This window comes from Eleginops maclovinus, chromosome 6, assembly GCF_036324505.1.
Source record: "Eleginops maclovinus isolate JMC-PN-2008 ecotype Puerto Natales chromosome 6, JC_Emac_rtc_rv5, whole genome shotgun sequence".
Lineage (NCBI taxonomy): Eukaryota > Metazoa > Chordata > Actinopteri > Perciformes > Eleginopidae > Eleginops > Eleginops maclovinus.
The window spans coordinates 7,037,400-7,054,122 of record NC_086354.1 but is presented as its reverse complement, the minus strand read 5'-3'; the positions used below and the strand labels follow the sequence as shown (position 1 = coordinate 7,054,122).

At 39.9% G+C, this 16,723-nt stretch overlaps 1 protein-coding gene across 4 annotated transcripts in view; it reads right to left on the bottom strand.

Moving 5' to 3' along the window:
* The window catches only part of LOC134865896 (abl interactor 1-like), a 35,444-nt gene that overhangs the window by 17,274 nt on the left and 1,447 nt on the right, over positions 1-16,723 (bottom strand). For all 4 annotated transcript variants that reach the window (XM_063885711.1, XM_063885713.1, XM_063885712.1 and 1 more), the window contains exon 2: positions 11,853-12,020. In XM_063885711.1, the coding sequence (XP_063741781.1) occupies positions 11,853-12,020 (168 nt within the window). The remainder of the gene's footprint in view (positions 1-11,852; positions 12,021-16,723) is intronic.

Below are 16,723 nucleotides of genomic sequence, written 5' to 3'. Positions count from 1 at the left end.
CGCTAAGTGTTTCACAGAGGCCACCGACGTGCTGTTAAGCAGACAGACTTTATTGGAAGGGGTTATTAAACATTGGGAGTTCAAATATCAACAACTGGAAAGGCACGCAAATGACCTGGCAGTGAGAAACAGGAACTGGGAGGTGAACTGGCCCATTAACCAGAATCTGATGCATAGCAGGATCCAGAGCAGAGACAATGTCATCAAGGGTCTGACCGAAGCAAACCAGCTGATGCAAAGAAATGCCCGGGCTGAATGGCAGCAACTGGTCCAACAGAGGGACACTGAAATCGTGTTTCTGAAAAAAGAGAAGGATTCTCTCTCTCATACACTCGCAGTGTCCACAAACTGGCATGAAAAATACAAAGCACTGAAGGAGGAATCTTCAAAGAGCCTGGAAGAGAAAAAGTTGTGTCCAAAGACAACAATGGCGACAAACTTGAAAGGGCTAAGAAAGATAAAAGCCTTAGAAAAGACACAGCAGAGAAAAAAGAGAGCTGGGTGTCTCTAACCAAATTGATTAAGGAGAAAATCCAGAATCTTGAGGACAAGAAGAATCATCTGGAGGAAATGTCCACAAAGGACCTGGCTGAGAAGCAAGACCGTGGGGAGGAGGAAGTCAAAAACAACCTGGAGGAGAAGTTAACTCCGGACCTGGCTGAGAAAACAAATTGCTGGGAGAAAATGATGTTGACCGAAATCCAAAAGATGGAGGATGAACTAAAGAAACCAGAGGAGTCCCCACATGACCTAGTTGAGACACCAAAGGTGGAAGATCAACTAAAGAAACCAGAAGAGTCCACACATGACCTAGTTGAGACACCAAAGGTGGAAGATCAACTAAAGAAACCAGAGGAGTCCAACATGACCTAGTTGAGACACCAAAGGTGGAGGATGAACTAAAGAAACCAGAGGAGTTCACACATGACCTAGTTGAGACAGATCATAGCGGGGTGGAGGAAGTCATCTTGATGGAGACGACGAAAGAAAATCAGATGGAGAAAAACAACCTGGAGGAAAAGTTCACTGAGGACCCAGCTGAGAAACCACATAGCTGGGAGACAGTGATGGACACAGAAATCCAAAAGATGGAGGATGAACTAAAGAAACCGGAGGAGTCCACACTGGACGTACTTGAGACAGAAGTCCAAAAGATGGAGGATGAACTAAAGAAACCGGAGGAGTCCACACAAGACCAAGTTGGGACAGAAGTCCAAAAGATGGAGGATGAGTTAAAGAAACCGGAGGAGGAGTCCACACAGGACGTACTTGAGACAGAAGTCCAAAAGATGGAGGATGAGTTAAAGAAACCGGAGGAGTCCACACAGGACCTAGTTGAGACCCCAAAGGTTGAGGATGAGAAGAAAGCACCAGAAGAGTTCCCCAACTTACCGAAGACAGAGGAAGCAGAGATAGTACTGCAGCAAGAGGAAAGCGGAGAGGAGATCAACCTTAGCTGTCTGGCAGCGTTGTCCAATAAAGACCAGAGATGTGAAACCTCAGAGGTGGAGGATGAGGATGACAAGAAAGAACTGGAAGAAGTCTTCGACTTAAAGAAGACCGAGACACGAGAGGTCGGGCTGCCGAAAAAGAAAAGCAAAAGGGAGAAAAGGCAAGCGAGGAAACAAGACAAGGCGTTGAAAGTCACACCGATGGGGATGAACGTAGAGGAGAAGGACAACCTGGCCAATAAAGGACAGAACTGCGAAACCAAAGAGAAAAAGGTGGAGGAGCAGAAAAAGGACCCAGAAGAATCCTTCAACCTAAAGCAGACCGCTGTGAAAGGAAAGGCACAGGTGCAGGGAAAGAAAAGCATAAAGGATAAAAACAAAGAGAAGAAAAGGGAAAAGTACAACAGAGACAACTGCTAGTTGTTTACAACGACAGTAGCTGCCTGTAGTTCCCCCTCTTCATCCTTTCAATCCTCCATCAGTTTGGGTTTTTCCCTGGTAGTTAGGGTTTTACCATATTACATTTGGCCAATGCTTTTATCCAAAGCGACTTAAATTTACCTACATTTTCTTTTTTAACTGCTCTTATATTTTGTTAAATTGTATTGCCAGGGCTCTAAAAGTCAGGCATTAGTCAGATATTTGTTTTGTCATTGAATTAAAAATAAACTAGTGTAAAATTAAAACTATAAACGTTTGGGTTGAATGTCTCCACCTCACTTAAACATATGAGGGAAGAATACCTTGTTCTAGGATGAATTGCTGACTAGAAAGTTCAAGTACTGGCAACGGAATAGGTAACACACTGTACTCAGACCAGCCTATCCGGCACCAACAACCATGTCACGTTCAAAGTCAATTAAATCACCTTTCTTCCCCGTTCTGATGCTCTGCTTGAACTTCACCAGGTCGTCTTGACCATGTCTACATGCCTAAATGTATTGAGTTGCTGCCATGTGATTGGCTGATCAAATATTTGCGTTAACGAGCAGTTGAACAGGTGTACCTAATGAAGTGACCAGTGTGTCTTTACTTTGAGATCCATCTAGATGCTGGATCCATTTTTAACATGACGCTATGTTGAATTCCGGGTGAGACATTTTGTTAGACATTGTTGTTCGATAGCTCAACTCTGAACATTTTCGTCTCACCTCTTTAATCGGTTTCAAATCCAATATGTTGTCAGTAGAGGCCGATTGTATTTGAGTCTCAATTGGTGTGGAAAAAACGTGTCTTTTCAGGGAATTCACATTTCATTTAGCTGACACTTTTATGTCTCAGTCAGTAGGGACTTGGACTAGGAGCTGTAGGGCCGCCCATTAAAGTCCCCGAACAGACCTAAAAAAGGTGTGGGGACGGCTACTTGGAGAGCTACCAGTTCACCTCCTGGGCCCTGCCGTGGTGCCCTTGAGCAAGGACACAACACAAGCAATCTGTCCAAACATCTCGCCAAAAGGCATCATATTCACACGGAGAAATGCACAGCTATACTAAAGTCTGATTTAAGTGTTGATAATATTTCACATCATTAATCCAAATCTGTAAAGGTAATAAATAAATAAAGTGAGTAAAAGTACACCATTTACCTCTGAATTGGAGTGGAGTAGAAGTGCAAAGTAGCGAAACTTACGGATATTATCGATATGCAGCACCGGTAAGAGTAGTAGTACCGTTCAAATTGTAACGGTACCCATCCCTACACACAACGCATTGATAGTAATGTGTCAAATAGACAATTATTTCCCGATGGCTCAGGATCATTTGCCAATACAAGCACTTTTGTTCATGTTCAATCCATAATAAAATATAAAGTTATAGTTGGATTTTTGTGTCTTTGTGGCATACAGTTGTATTATTCAAGTTATCTAGTAGTTACCAGTATGCAATAGAAGACAATATTCTGTTTTGGCGTATTGCTTGCGGTTGGGAAAATAATTTTGTTGTGTTAAAATGATTATGTTCGTCAATATTGTTAGCATGTTTTTGGAGATGACCAGCAGGTATCAGTATTGTCACACACAGCGCATTTATGTTGAGTCTGACGTCAAGTCTAGCGAGAGCAAGGACAAGAAGGAGAGTTTGTGTGCAAGAGAAGTGTGATTTGTGCCAAATGGCGAGTGCAGACAAGAAGGTGATCTTCTGTTTTGTTCAGAAACCCAAAAAACAAATAAATGAGTAGCACCGGAGTGAACCTGCGTGAGAGTATCATTCTGAGCCTGCTACATCTTGTTATAATCAGCTGAGAAAATGTAATGTTTGTACAACTATATACAATTAGGGGGGGCTCCAAATATTTCCAGTTACCCAACAGGGGCCTGACTGTAAAAGAAATTGGGAACCACTGGGTTAAATGCAGAGATGGAATTTCACTGTGTGCTGCACGATTAAAGAGGGTTTCATCCTCTAATTCTTCATATGTATTATTACTATATTCCCTATCTATTCAAGCATATTTGATAAGTGAAGGTACACATCAAAACCTTTTTACATCTGGTTCTCTAAATAATTACTGTGCACAACTAATCTACATTTAATATATGCTGCACTCTGCAATAACAGTTAAGCATTTCATACGTTGAACCTTTTAGTCTGTGTTGTGTGATAAAACAATTACCATCAAAACATGTGTTTACTGTGTATTAAAAAAAGAGAATTATGGTTTATGAATGTCACACAGTTTATTCCCCTAAGGTCTTTAAATCCAGGGCCTCCCACTGTCCGAACACACACTCTGGGTTCATCCTTTGACCCCACTATTAGGCTTTATTGGGCTACACACCCTGGGGCCCATTTGAAGAGGCTCCCCTTTAACCCCTCGCACTGGCCGTGCTTGGAAATACCAGTGACCTCCATTTCTTCTTCGATTACTGTCATTATTGCTCACAGCACCCATTCACAGCAGGCGCACTGCGGACCGGCCTTCAATTTATGAATGATAGATGAGACAGGAAGGACTGAGGGATGAAGAAATGGAGGGAGGGGAAACTGAGCGAGTCATGGAGTGAGAATGAAGGACTACGGACGGCTTCCTATCTGGACTACGAGGTCACCCCTGGGAGAAGTGTGCTGACGAGTGTTTCTAAGGCTCATGTGAGAGATATATTAATAAGGGCTGGGGGAATCTGAAGAAAATCATATATGGAGGTATTTTTGATGAAGTCTACAGATATTGGATCATTCGTAAAAAGATGATAACCATACATTTCGTGTATACATGAAAATCCCCAGCCAGACAACACTGCTTAAGAATGAATAGCAAGGGGGAAGTTTCCTCTTTGAATAATAATAATAATAATAATCCATGTTATTTATAGAGCGCGTTTCTAAAGAATCAAACAAACTTTACAGAGGTACAATTCCTCAAAACATTCTAATGAACAGATTAAAGTAGTTTTGAGAAGGTGAGTTTTGATTTGAGATTTAAACAGGAAAAGACAAAACTTTGATAACCCAAATCAAAAATGATATCACATTTTGTATTATGATTTTTATTAATATAATAGTAATATATTGCCCAGCACTAATATAAATCCATGATAGTGTAGGCGCTTCGGCTCAGGGAGTAGGTACTTGGGTCCCCGTCTAGTCAATATGTTGCAGTGTCATTGGGCGAGATAATTTAGCCCAAATTTCTCCTGATGACATCCAATGATGAGTGAATGTGTGTGAATGTGTGTACATGTTTAAGGGGTCTCCAAAACTGGCATATCTCTATATAAATGTACACCATTGACTGAAACCATGCTGTACAATTGGTATACACTGGGTTGTAAGAGAAGAATTGAAATGAAACGGATGAGTGAATGTTTTTGTGTGAGCGTATTTTTTACGTTAAAAGTGAGACTGCGAAAGTCACACACAGCAGCAAGGTCATGCATCAATCACCACTCAGACATCTCATTCAGCCGACCCGTCAGCTGATGAAGAGTCCAACGGAGGGATTGAAAGTCCAATAGGTGTTGTGAAGTTGACCTGCTCTCTGCTGCCGTGCAGGACTCTCACAGTGGATGTGATGTGAGGTCTGTGTGGCGCATGTGAAAGATATATATAGAGAACATGCTTGGCTCTTTTTTTAGGGGAGGAAACTGAAGCGACACGCCCAACTTCAGCTGGGAAGTAAAGAAAAAAACATGACCCGCCTATTTCCTGCCAGTGATAGGAGAGGTGCAGTGCAGATTAGGAAAAGCAAGAAGAACAAAACCCGGAAAGGATAGAGAGGCAGGGACAGTTTGAAACGGACGAGAAAATAGAAAGAGAAAATACTGTAATGTAAAACTAGATTCTGATTCATGTGTGCTGTCCTGATCGAAAAGGACAACATTTTAGGGCTTACATTTAAGTCGACATCCTTCTAAGCACACAATATCTAATTTCCGATCAAAGAAATTGGTTTTGGTGGCTTTGGGAAGTAGCGTTAGATGATGGAAGTTTGTCAATGTAGTCAGTTTCCCTTGTTGAGAATTATTGCATTGTTTGTCCTCCAGCATATTTTTCCTATGAGCTGAATTATCCACAGAAGTGTATTTCTCTTCAAAACAAACAGAAAGGGTGATCATACCAATAAATACAACAAATAAAAACATTTTCATGTTTAAAAATCAATGTTTTTCAAACCTTGGCAGACATTAACGTTTGCTTGAATTGTTTCTCTGAGAAATTAAGATCCAGAAGTCAGATGACTTCTAAACAAGTGAAAAAACAACACAAATCTATATGTGTTGTCAAAATGTGGCTTAAAAGAGTCCATTTATTACAACTTCGGGCAGACCAATGACATAGGACGCCATTGCTTTTGGATAATCCAGGTAAAAAACTCATACAGTAGGTGTAGGTTGTTGTTTTGACACTATTGCACACACGTTCCAAATATACTATTTAAAAAGTGCCAGTCATAGCTCATCTTAAGTCTACACTGTACTACCATTAAAGTACCATCTAAAATTACTCTTGAGGAGAAATTGAAGCAGCGTTTCAGGAGGCGTGGAACATTTCTTGAGGTGATGACTGCATCGCGGCAGCTTTATTGCAGAATTTCCTCTTAACGTACATTATGAAAGAGGAAGTTAAGAAAATGAAGTAATCTTTATGAATCACTTGGACGTAATAACTGTTACCCAATCGTGATGACCTTCCTCTGCTCTCTCAATCTCAATCTCAATTTGTTTTGCAAGATCTTTACTCTAATAAATATGTGCTCAACCTCTGAACTGTGTTTGTGAGAGCAGACGGTACAGCTGTTATGTTCACTGCTTGATCAACATCGACGTTTACTCCAAATAAATCTGTGTTTCAGCAAATAATTAGTCTCTGCAGTAGAGTTTTTGTTGGAGTGTTTTTTGGCGAGAGGAAATTATGATGCAGTCTGTATCAAGGAGTGTCAGCAGATGTGTGGGATTTCATACATCAATGATCTCATATTTGGCTCTGTAACAAGTCTACGGAGTCAGCCAATAGACATAATATTCCCTAGTTATGAATCGCAAGTGTCCGCATTTGTGCAATTATCATTTTGTGAATTTTCGCTCGGATGTCATTCTAGGTACATTCTGCACTTGAGAGGATTTGGAGGGTTGAAATGAAGCAGAAAGAGGCACAAGTGGGTCATTGAGCTGATGGATGACAACTTTTGAGGAAATAAGTGAACAGATGAATCAGAAAGCAAACTGGCAAACAGCAAGGAGGAAATGGAAAAGAGCAAAAGAGACTCAGGGGAAGGTATCGCAACAGAATCCCAAGCACTTTTGTCGGTCACACGGAGAGGAGAATCATTTCTCTGCTTTGATTAAACACGTTGTTTTGCATTTAGTCACTTTTCTTGGAGGAGTTTTTGACAGCCTCCTTCGCTCTGGGCTCTTAAATCCTACAGAGATGGGGCTTGAATGTGGCAGCAATGTTTGGCTGCCTGCTACCTTCGCTCTTTAATCCCATTTTAACTCTTTAGAGTAACTAACCCAAGCTGAAAAAAACCCTGGCACCAGCAAGCACGTTAGACGGCAAATCCTTGGACACATCCCTACTAGAATAATAAATTAAAGACTTTTAGTCTATTCATTTTTTCCATTAATTCCAACCCATCTCTGTGAGGGATTAAATGTGAGACTTTTGGAAGATGGACCTCCTTATGCGTTGAAGCCCAAGACTATATAAACATATTTGTATTGAATATATTTCCAAACCATCTGGGTAAAGATGGACCACCGTATGATAGGAAATGTATTATCACTCCATTTTTGTAGGAAATGATTGTTTCTTGTGTGTTTTAGCCCATATAGTCTGTCAAACTGTTTTAAAATAAGACTAAATATTTGTTTTATCGTGGGAATCAGTGCAATTCTTTTTTTCTTAAGATATTTTTTGGGGTCTTTTTGCCTATAATCGGATAGGACAGTGGAGAGTGACAGGAAAGTGGGAGAGAGAGTCGGGGTGGGATCCGGAAAGGACCACGGGTCGGGAATCGAACCCGGGTCGCGGGCGTACGGTGCAGGTGCCCCAGCCAGTTGCGCCATGGCCGGGTCCGAATTAATGCAATTCTGAATGGGTTTTGACATCAGATGTTCAGTCAAACACTGAAGACGATAACATTAACTTCGAACAATGTCTGTTTTAATCAGAACTATTTCATTAGAATCAAAAATGAATATAATAAAACAATCATCCTTTATCAAAACTCTGATGATCATATCTTTATTCAACCATATATTTTGGATTGCATTGTGCAAAGTCTTGATGGAATTCTAAAATAAACACGTTATATTCTCCTTTCATTTTATACTGCTCTAGTATTGTGCAGTTTAGCTTCAGTGGAACAGTCACATGGGATGGAGCCATTGTTAATGTATTAGTTCTACTTTTCTTTACTGCTATGGCCAGTCAAAATGGCTGCTTTGAGTAAAAAAAGACATTTTCACCATGATGGATTGACTATGCACTGTAAGTCTCTCTAATTGACAAGAGATAAAAAGCTCTCAGTAGCGACTACAGTCAAGTGACAATACTGACTGACAAAACAGTTTCTGTTCTGCACTGCTATACACATCCCTATAGAGCTATAGGATCTGAAGCAGAAATATCAAAAGGCCATCTAAAGGATCAATAAAAGACTTTATCTTCTGTATCCTGCACCGAATTGTTCTCCAGCCTGTGGAGTAGAGCAGGAGCTGGAAATGCTAACCAGGCGAACGAGAGCTGGCGTCAGGATTTTTACTTCATCCCTGACAGGCTTAATGAAGCACACGGGGAGGGGACCGGGACATTCACAGGCAGGGTGGCCGCACACAGAGAGAAAGAGAGAGGACTGCTGATGAAGCAAGAGCGACTGAAGAGCGGCTCTGGAGCTCCAGCATGATCCATGCCCATGCCGTGTCTGTCTGTCTTTATAAAGCGTGAATGTGCCATTGTGCTCTTTGGTGTTACGACACGGAATAATGCCAGCAGGTTTGTATTTTATTGTACTCGAATACGTTTAATTTTGAGATGACATTCCCCAAAGCACACACCTCGATCCAGTAATATTCCCCTGTATGGAAGGAGTGGAAATCATGTATGAAAAATAGAAAAAGTATTTCTGTCAGAGATGAGGAACTGGTGGTCAGTGTGGCAGGATGACTGGTGTGGAAATGTACATTATGATTTATGGAGTAAAAATAGAGGATGTTTTAAATCGCATCAAGAAGCCAACTCAAACAAAAGTAGAAAAAAACAGGGATGTCATACTGGTATTACTAAATATGCTCTATGAACTATAATGGTATGCTCTAGTGTTGGCTTGTTTGGAATAAAGGCTCTGTTCTATATGCAGATGAGATTTTTAAAAAAGGCCCTGGATATCATGCATAAATGCAGACGCAATACCCTCAATTATTTATTTATTTAACCTTTATTTAACCAGGTAAAAGACCCATTGAGATCGTGATCTCATTTTCAAGGGTGACCTGGCCAAGAAGGCAGCAGCACACGTCATCAACATACAAGATACAAATACATTACAATAAATAGGGAATAAAATAACAACAAAGTGCAAGAGCAAAGGAATCGCTAGGAAATAATTAGGAGCAGAGGCACCGTCCAAATATTGTTTGTTGTCGGTCCTTTAGGAACCGGCGGAAGACATTAAAAGATACAAGTTCAGACATTTTTAGTTCGGCTTGAAAATTGTTCCAAGTTGATGGGGCAGCGAAACTGAACGCTTTTTTCCCCAATTCCGTCCGAACTTGTGGGATATGCAAGCAGTAACTATCGCTGGACCGTAAGGCATACCGGGTTTCTGCTCCTCGTAGGAGTGAACACAAGTAGGAGGGAACCAAGCCAAGCAGAGCCTTATAAATCATAAGCAACCAGTGAGTTTCTCTGAGAGTGCTCAGTGATGGCCAACCAGACTCGGCATAAAGCTTACAGTGATGAGTGAGGCGGCCACAGCCAGTGAAACACCTCAGTGCACTGTGACACACAGTGTCCGAAGCTGACAGGCTTTTAGACGAAGCATACATGTACAGCACATCTCCATAGTCAACTAAAGGAAGAAGCCTGAGTTTTTTTTACCTGGTTTTCAATATGTGATTTAAAGGAGAGCTGCTGATCTAAAAGGAAACCCAAATATTTGTAATTGGTGACAACCTCGATTGGATTACCTCGAGCAGTTATTACAGAGGTACTTTTATTTGAGTAAGGAGCTTTTGAGAAAACCATGATTTTGATTTTTTGGCATTTAGAACCAGTTTGAGACTTTGCAGGCGGGCCTGTACGACATCAAAAGCAGACTGTAACATCTCAAATGCATGCACAACAGAAGACGCACAACAATAAATAACAGTGTCATCAGCATAAAAGTGATAGGCAGCGTTTGACAAAAATCGCAATCGCAACACCACGTTATTGATTGACAAGCCGAAGGGAAGCGATGACAAGCAATCGCCACAACTGCTAAATTCATGTGTTTGTATTCATTTCTAGGGTTGCAAAGGGGCGGAAAATTTCGGTAAGTTTCCGGTAAATTTTCATGGGGAGTTAAGCTGGGGAATTTGGGTAAATATTCCATATTGGAAATTTTCCAAGGGAATAATGGGAATTTATGGGAACTAACTGGGAATTGATGCAACGGCATGAACAGATATATAAACGGTTAGGCTAGCTACACAACTGGAAGGATCTTCAAAACATCTTGCAGGAGGCAGATAAAAACAGCATCACATTTGAGGTAGCTAGCATCTTTATAAGAGTGCCTCATAGATGCTAAATGAAGTGATGCTAGCTATGGCTTATTTAGCATTTAAGTTATCAGCTGGCTATCTACTAGATGAATACATCTGTATGTGACATTTGCAATTTAAACATAAAATAAATACATTACCCCATAATATCATCAAACCTTACTTCACTTTGTGTAGTCCACAGGCTCTAATGTGTGGCTTCAATAGTCTTGTGCTTTGGGCTCAAAAGTGTGGTCCAGTCTTCTAGAAATCCTATGTGCATGTGATGGAGGAATGCACAGTGCCTGTAGTGGGTGTGGTCTCAATAGCCATGCAGTAAGCAGTGTGCTGTGTGCATGGGATTTAGGGATGGCATGGATATACTTGAATGGCATCTGTTTGTTTTAGTCAAGATTATGCTAAAATATACTTTCCCCAACTGTATTTAAGTTCCCTATGAAGAGCAACCCTTCAATTTGGAAAATTCCCAGTTTATTCCCTTAAAGTCCCATGGAAAGTTTCCATCTTTGAAAATTCCCAGAATCTTGCAACCCTATTCCTTTTTCATCTAGCAGACGAGGTTGAACATTTTTATTAAGAGTAAGAAATTGAACTTTAAAACGCATCGCTCTTGCTGGTCTTACGGCCACTAAGAAAATGATAGCGCTGCGCTGGAAGCCTCCACACGATTTATCCAGTAAGCGATGGGTTTGAAATATTTATTTAGGTTTGTTTTGCAAGGGAACTTTATGTTCTTTCACGTGGTATGTTTGTGTTTGGTACGATGTTTTTCTGTGTTTCTGCTAAAATAAATTGTAAATGATTGAACTTTAGACAATGAGCAACACGTTCTACAAGTGTCGGAGGAGAAAAGAACACACGGATATATTTAAAACTTTTATGTCCAAGCAAGAGCCAAAACAAGTAAGGAATATTTGCTTGTGCGGATAAAAAGCATCTAACCTGTAAAACCAAAACTACTTCAGCTTTAGTTGTGTTGTGTTCTACATTTCACAATAAACAAGTCTTCAAGCGATTTTAAAACCGTGTCTACGTGTCATTTTAATGTCAACAATATAGCCTACGTACCAATAGCCTAACAATTAACCTTATTATATTATGAAATAATCTGAAGTATATCCAAAACCAATACTGTCAAAATCAATCAATATCTTTAATCTCATGGCGGGAAATTCCTTCACTGTGACAACCCTACCTGGGAGATGTGGTTGATGGAGGACTCCATGCGCCGCAGTTGCGAGGCCTGGATGTCCAGCAGCTGCAGCACATTGTTAGCTAAGGCATTGATTTGGTAGGCCACGCTGGCCAGAGACTGGGTGGTGTAGGCCTTGGTCTCCTCCAGGGCCTTCTTCTTGTCTTGAGCCTGGCAGAGAAAAGGAACAAAATACACAGAAAGTCAGAAAGATATGTGAAGGGATGTGTTGGCGGAAGAAATGGAGGAGTTGGCAGGGGGAGGTAAGGTATCAGCTCCAATAGAGTGGTGCAGGAATGAGCACTGAAGCCTGGAACTGACGTAGCATCATTTTACCACATTCTGTTACCTCGTCTTGAAGTCAAAGTTTTTTTGAACATGTTTGTCGACACAAGCTTAATAGACTTTTACGTTTGTTCAAAAACTCGTGAATGTCCAAAGCTTCTACGTGTCATATAAAATGCATTTGCTTACAAGTGACTAAATGAGACTACTATCGTCATCACGCTGAACACGAGTCCACCTTTAGCTTAGCGGTGTTCTGAGTGAAGTCATGCAACCGGGATATAGTTTGTTTATAGCCAACGTTAGCTTTTTACTCTAGCTATGCATTCAGTCTTAGAAAAGATCATCAAAGTAGCGTTATATATTGAGCTAAGCCTGCTAAACAAAACATGTAAGTATCATAAACGTGTTTGCCCACAAAACTGCACCACTCTATCAATCTCAAAAGGAATTGCTACAATATCATCCCAATCATATATATATATATCCCAAACTATATTTGACATGATGTTTATTCTCAGCTGTTTTTGAACTGCAAAGATCTGATCTGAAAAATGAACGAGAGGTAACGACTCTCAAGGAAATGACTTTTTGGAAGCAAAGCATCCTTGAGTTGGACAACAATAACTTTCAAATAACCCAGATGGACAACATGGGACAGGTGCACGGTGGGAGTTGTGCCCAGTGAGCAGGAATGCCAAGACATTTCCTAGGGTCCCAAATCTCCACCCGGCTGTGTGAACCATCTGTTTCTGGAGGCCTTTAAATAGCGAAGGGACCGAATGGACATATTTATAGTTTGGAAACAAAACAGTGATATGCAGCCAATGAGAACCACAACAACAGGGGACTGTTGGTGTTTTGCAATAAACATAAAGGAGGATTACAACTACTAATTATTGTCAATATGAATAACTCCATACATGTTGTTTTTTCATTGATGAATTACTTGTATTAAATTGAAAATGCCAACCAAAACTTAAAAATGACATTTGTTTGCCGTTTGCTCCAATTACACACATAAAAGTAGGCGAAAAGTTGATTAATTTTGATGAAGTAATACGGAATATGTATAGCATGTCATGTAATTATATCCCTGACTTTTTTTAATTTAGGAATTCATTGTTAAAAAATGATTATTTTTAAGATAAGGCAAATATATATCCCATATAGGCATAGCAAACATTTACCCTGCATTTGAAAGATGGCAGCTACTAATTTCAATCATAATTGATTAATTGTTCCTCCCTATTTCCTGTTCTTTTGCTGGTATAAGCTATTTATTTCTTGGCTGTAGTTTAATACTTAATGGACCAGTGCATTGTCAATATTAGATCTCCCGCTCCTCGAAAAAAGCAAATAAGTTTGTTTTTAAAATGTCAATCTATTTCTTTAAAAGTCTTACCCACAGAGTTTGATCTATAGCTGTATCTTAAGCGTATCAGTCACTATGAATAGTTTCACATAAACTCTAATCTACAATCATATGAATGCCACACAGTCATCAACTATGATCTGCCAGCTGTTACCGGGCAACAATTTGGTCCGCGTGTGGTAACAGGAGTTGAACAGCCTGCATCATGTCACCGGAAAAGGACCATCTGTCCACCTGCAAACCACCTGCAGCCCGGAGTCTGTAGTGTTGAAAGCTGAATGAATGTAATGTCTTTCACTATGCCTGTTTGTTTTACAACGTTGTGAATATGCTCAATGACAGACTGCAATCCTGACTTATTTGCCATCGCAAACATATAAAATAAGGAATAAAGACTCTTATAAAAGGGTACAAAATGTACCAGCTTTAGTGTGGTTTGCAGAAATCCGCAGGTATGCTGGAAATGCTGACTAATGTTTCCAAAGCCATGTACAGACTAGTGAAACACATTGCAAGGAGCCACTTGTGCACAAACACTGAAGGATATAAACATGCCTATTACACGGCTAAGTTGAAAACTCGATTCTGTATGCTGATTCACTCTCCTTCCTTCTTCCTACTCTCAGATATTATGTTTCATATTAAGCTTATAAAAGGCTCCTTCTAAGAGCTTCACTTGGAATTTCTTTTTTGTGAGACACAACTTTAACAATGCTCTGGAGTAATGTCATTGCTTGGTGCCAGGTCATACTGAACTAACGGATTATCATGTACCTCATGAGTCATGATGAATGGCTGTGAGTCAGCCGGGGGTGGGGATTTTTGAGGGGTCAACATGAGGGAAATATTAAGTAGATTCAGGGTTTCCATCTAACACCCCCTTTAGTCATACATCTTTTTATAGAGTGGTGCAGGAATAAAAATCTGTTAGCATTTCGGCACTTCAGGTTCACTAGTCCCAAAGTCAACTGTTTTTAAAAAAAGATGTTGGTTAGATTCCTGAAATAATGGCTGTGGTTCAAACACAAGGTTTACATTTTTTGTTGTGCGATAAGATTTGCGAGCAAATACCCAACAACTCCAAAGCCTTTGTGTCATAAAAAACTATAGTTGCATGTGCCCAATGAGGGTCATAAAGATGAACTGTAGCAGCGTTTAGCTAAGCGGTAACTTCTATTCATGTGACTGTCTAGTAGTTTGTTTATAGCCGAACGTTAGCCTATAACTTCTGGATTCTGGAACTTTTGATTTCATTTTCGTTTCAAAAGTCATAAAGTAATGATAATATGTTGAGATAGTCCTAGCGATTAAAACGTGAAACTATGATTGTTTGTTTGCTATCAAGTTATTTTCTGATGTCATTTAAAAGTCAATGGAACAAACCCAATGGCAACAAATCACTACATCGAGAGAAGCAACTGTTTCTCTTTAAGTTGAAGCCAAAAACTAATACTGATACTGACTTGTCCATTAATTAAGTACCACTCATACATATTGATTTGCACGTTTGTTGTGTAGACATGCAAAGCACATGCTGGAATAAAATTAAAGTGGTGTTCGTTTAAGAACTAGTATTTTTTTAAAACCTGAACGGGCCCATCCAAAAACAGCATATTCAATGTGACACCAGATATCATCTAGGAGTTGCTATTTTGGTATACAAAGGCCTTTAGAAGGGTACTTACAAAGCAGAGTTCTTCTTTCATGTCACCAATCATTTTGTCGGCGACAGCCCTTCAAATGGATAAGTTCAAATATCTAATCTAAGAATAAAACTCATATTTTTTTCTCAAGGCATGCGCTGCCTGTGTGTTATTTTGAGCAGTTTTTGAAATGCAGGTCAATGGTGAATGCATAAACTGCATTTCTCAAACGTTAAACTAAGACGTGTCTTTTGAATATGGTAACGTACATCCAATAGAGCACTAATGCACAGCTTCCTCACTCTTAACTCCCTGCTGTGATGGTCGAACATGTTCTTATGCATGCACAATCCGAGTTAATGTTTTTATGATCCCCGAAGAAATTGTTATGCTGCAGCAGTAACATACGAGCATCTTCAATATTCCACGCAATATTGTAAATATTGCAGAACGAGAAGGGGACTACATTACATGGCATTGGATATCACCAGAGAAGCGTATGAAAAGCACCATGCATCTACTACTCATAATATATTTAGAAGCGACTAAGCATTTGAAATAGTATGGGATGTGGTCAATGGAATTACTTAATTTTCTCACAGAAAATAAACCCTGTGTGTTGCTTCAAATTGATATCTTCCCGACAAATCTTCCAAGATTTAAATAGGGTTATTTAATCTTGATTGGATAAGTGCAGCTCTTTTAAAAAATACTGGATATTCTGGACCTTTAATAATATCATGGGACTCGTACAACATTCACAGTATCATTTCTGGTTTTATGACATGGTGGGTTACAGACATGGGTAATAAGATAAGAAGTGTTATTGTTTTAGGAAGCTATGACGTTAAGCCATCCAGCATCAATTTGAGATTTTCTCTCAAAGCTTTTTTGTCAGTTGTCCTCATTTCCAGCCCTGCTGCTTGCAGTTTACTTAACATGTCAAGGACTTTTCTTATGTTGGCATTATCAATCAGAAAAATAAAAAAAATGGGGGTAAAGGAAGCATGATTCCTCTGATTGTTAGGTTTTTATCCAAGAAGTTTAGGAACAAACACAGATACATTTCTCCCTAGTGATAACACAAAGGGGTTATTAACCAGGTGTTTCTCACAAGATGTAGCTGACGAGAATTATAATTTAATTTCCATCCAATAATCCAAATTACTGAAATGTTAAACATCCCCTAGGGAACATGTAAAAAATCAATAAATCAGCCACATGGTTTAACCTCTAACCCACTGCTCCTAGATACGTTTAGCAACAGAAGCATGACATTTCCACCGAACTGGCCACCAAGGAAGTACCTGTGAGACCTAAATAGAACAGCACAACCTTTGAGCTTAATATTAAAGATCTAGGGTAACTTTCTGCTCACAGATATAAGCAGTGTAACCTACATTACTTTCTCACCACAGAAGACCATGCTGGAGCACAGTAGGGTTTCTGTCAACAGACGCTGCTGTTCACACAACATCATTCAACCTAGTGATGATACATTTGAGCTCACTCTCTCGCCCACTTTAACTGAATACATTCACACTGTGGAAATGTAACAGTCAGACGCGATG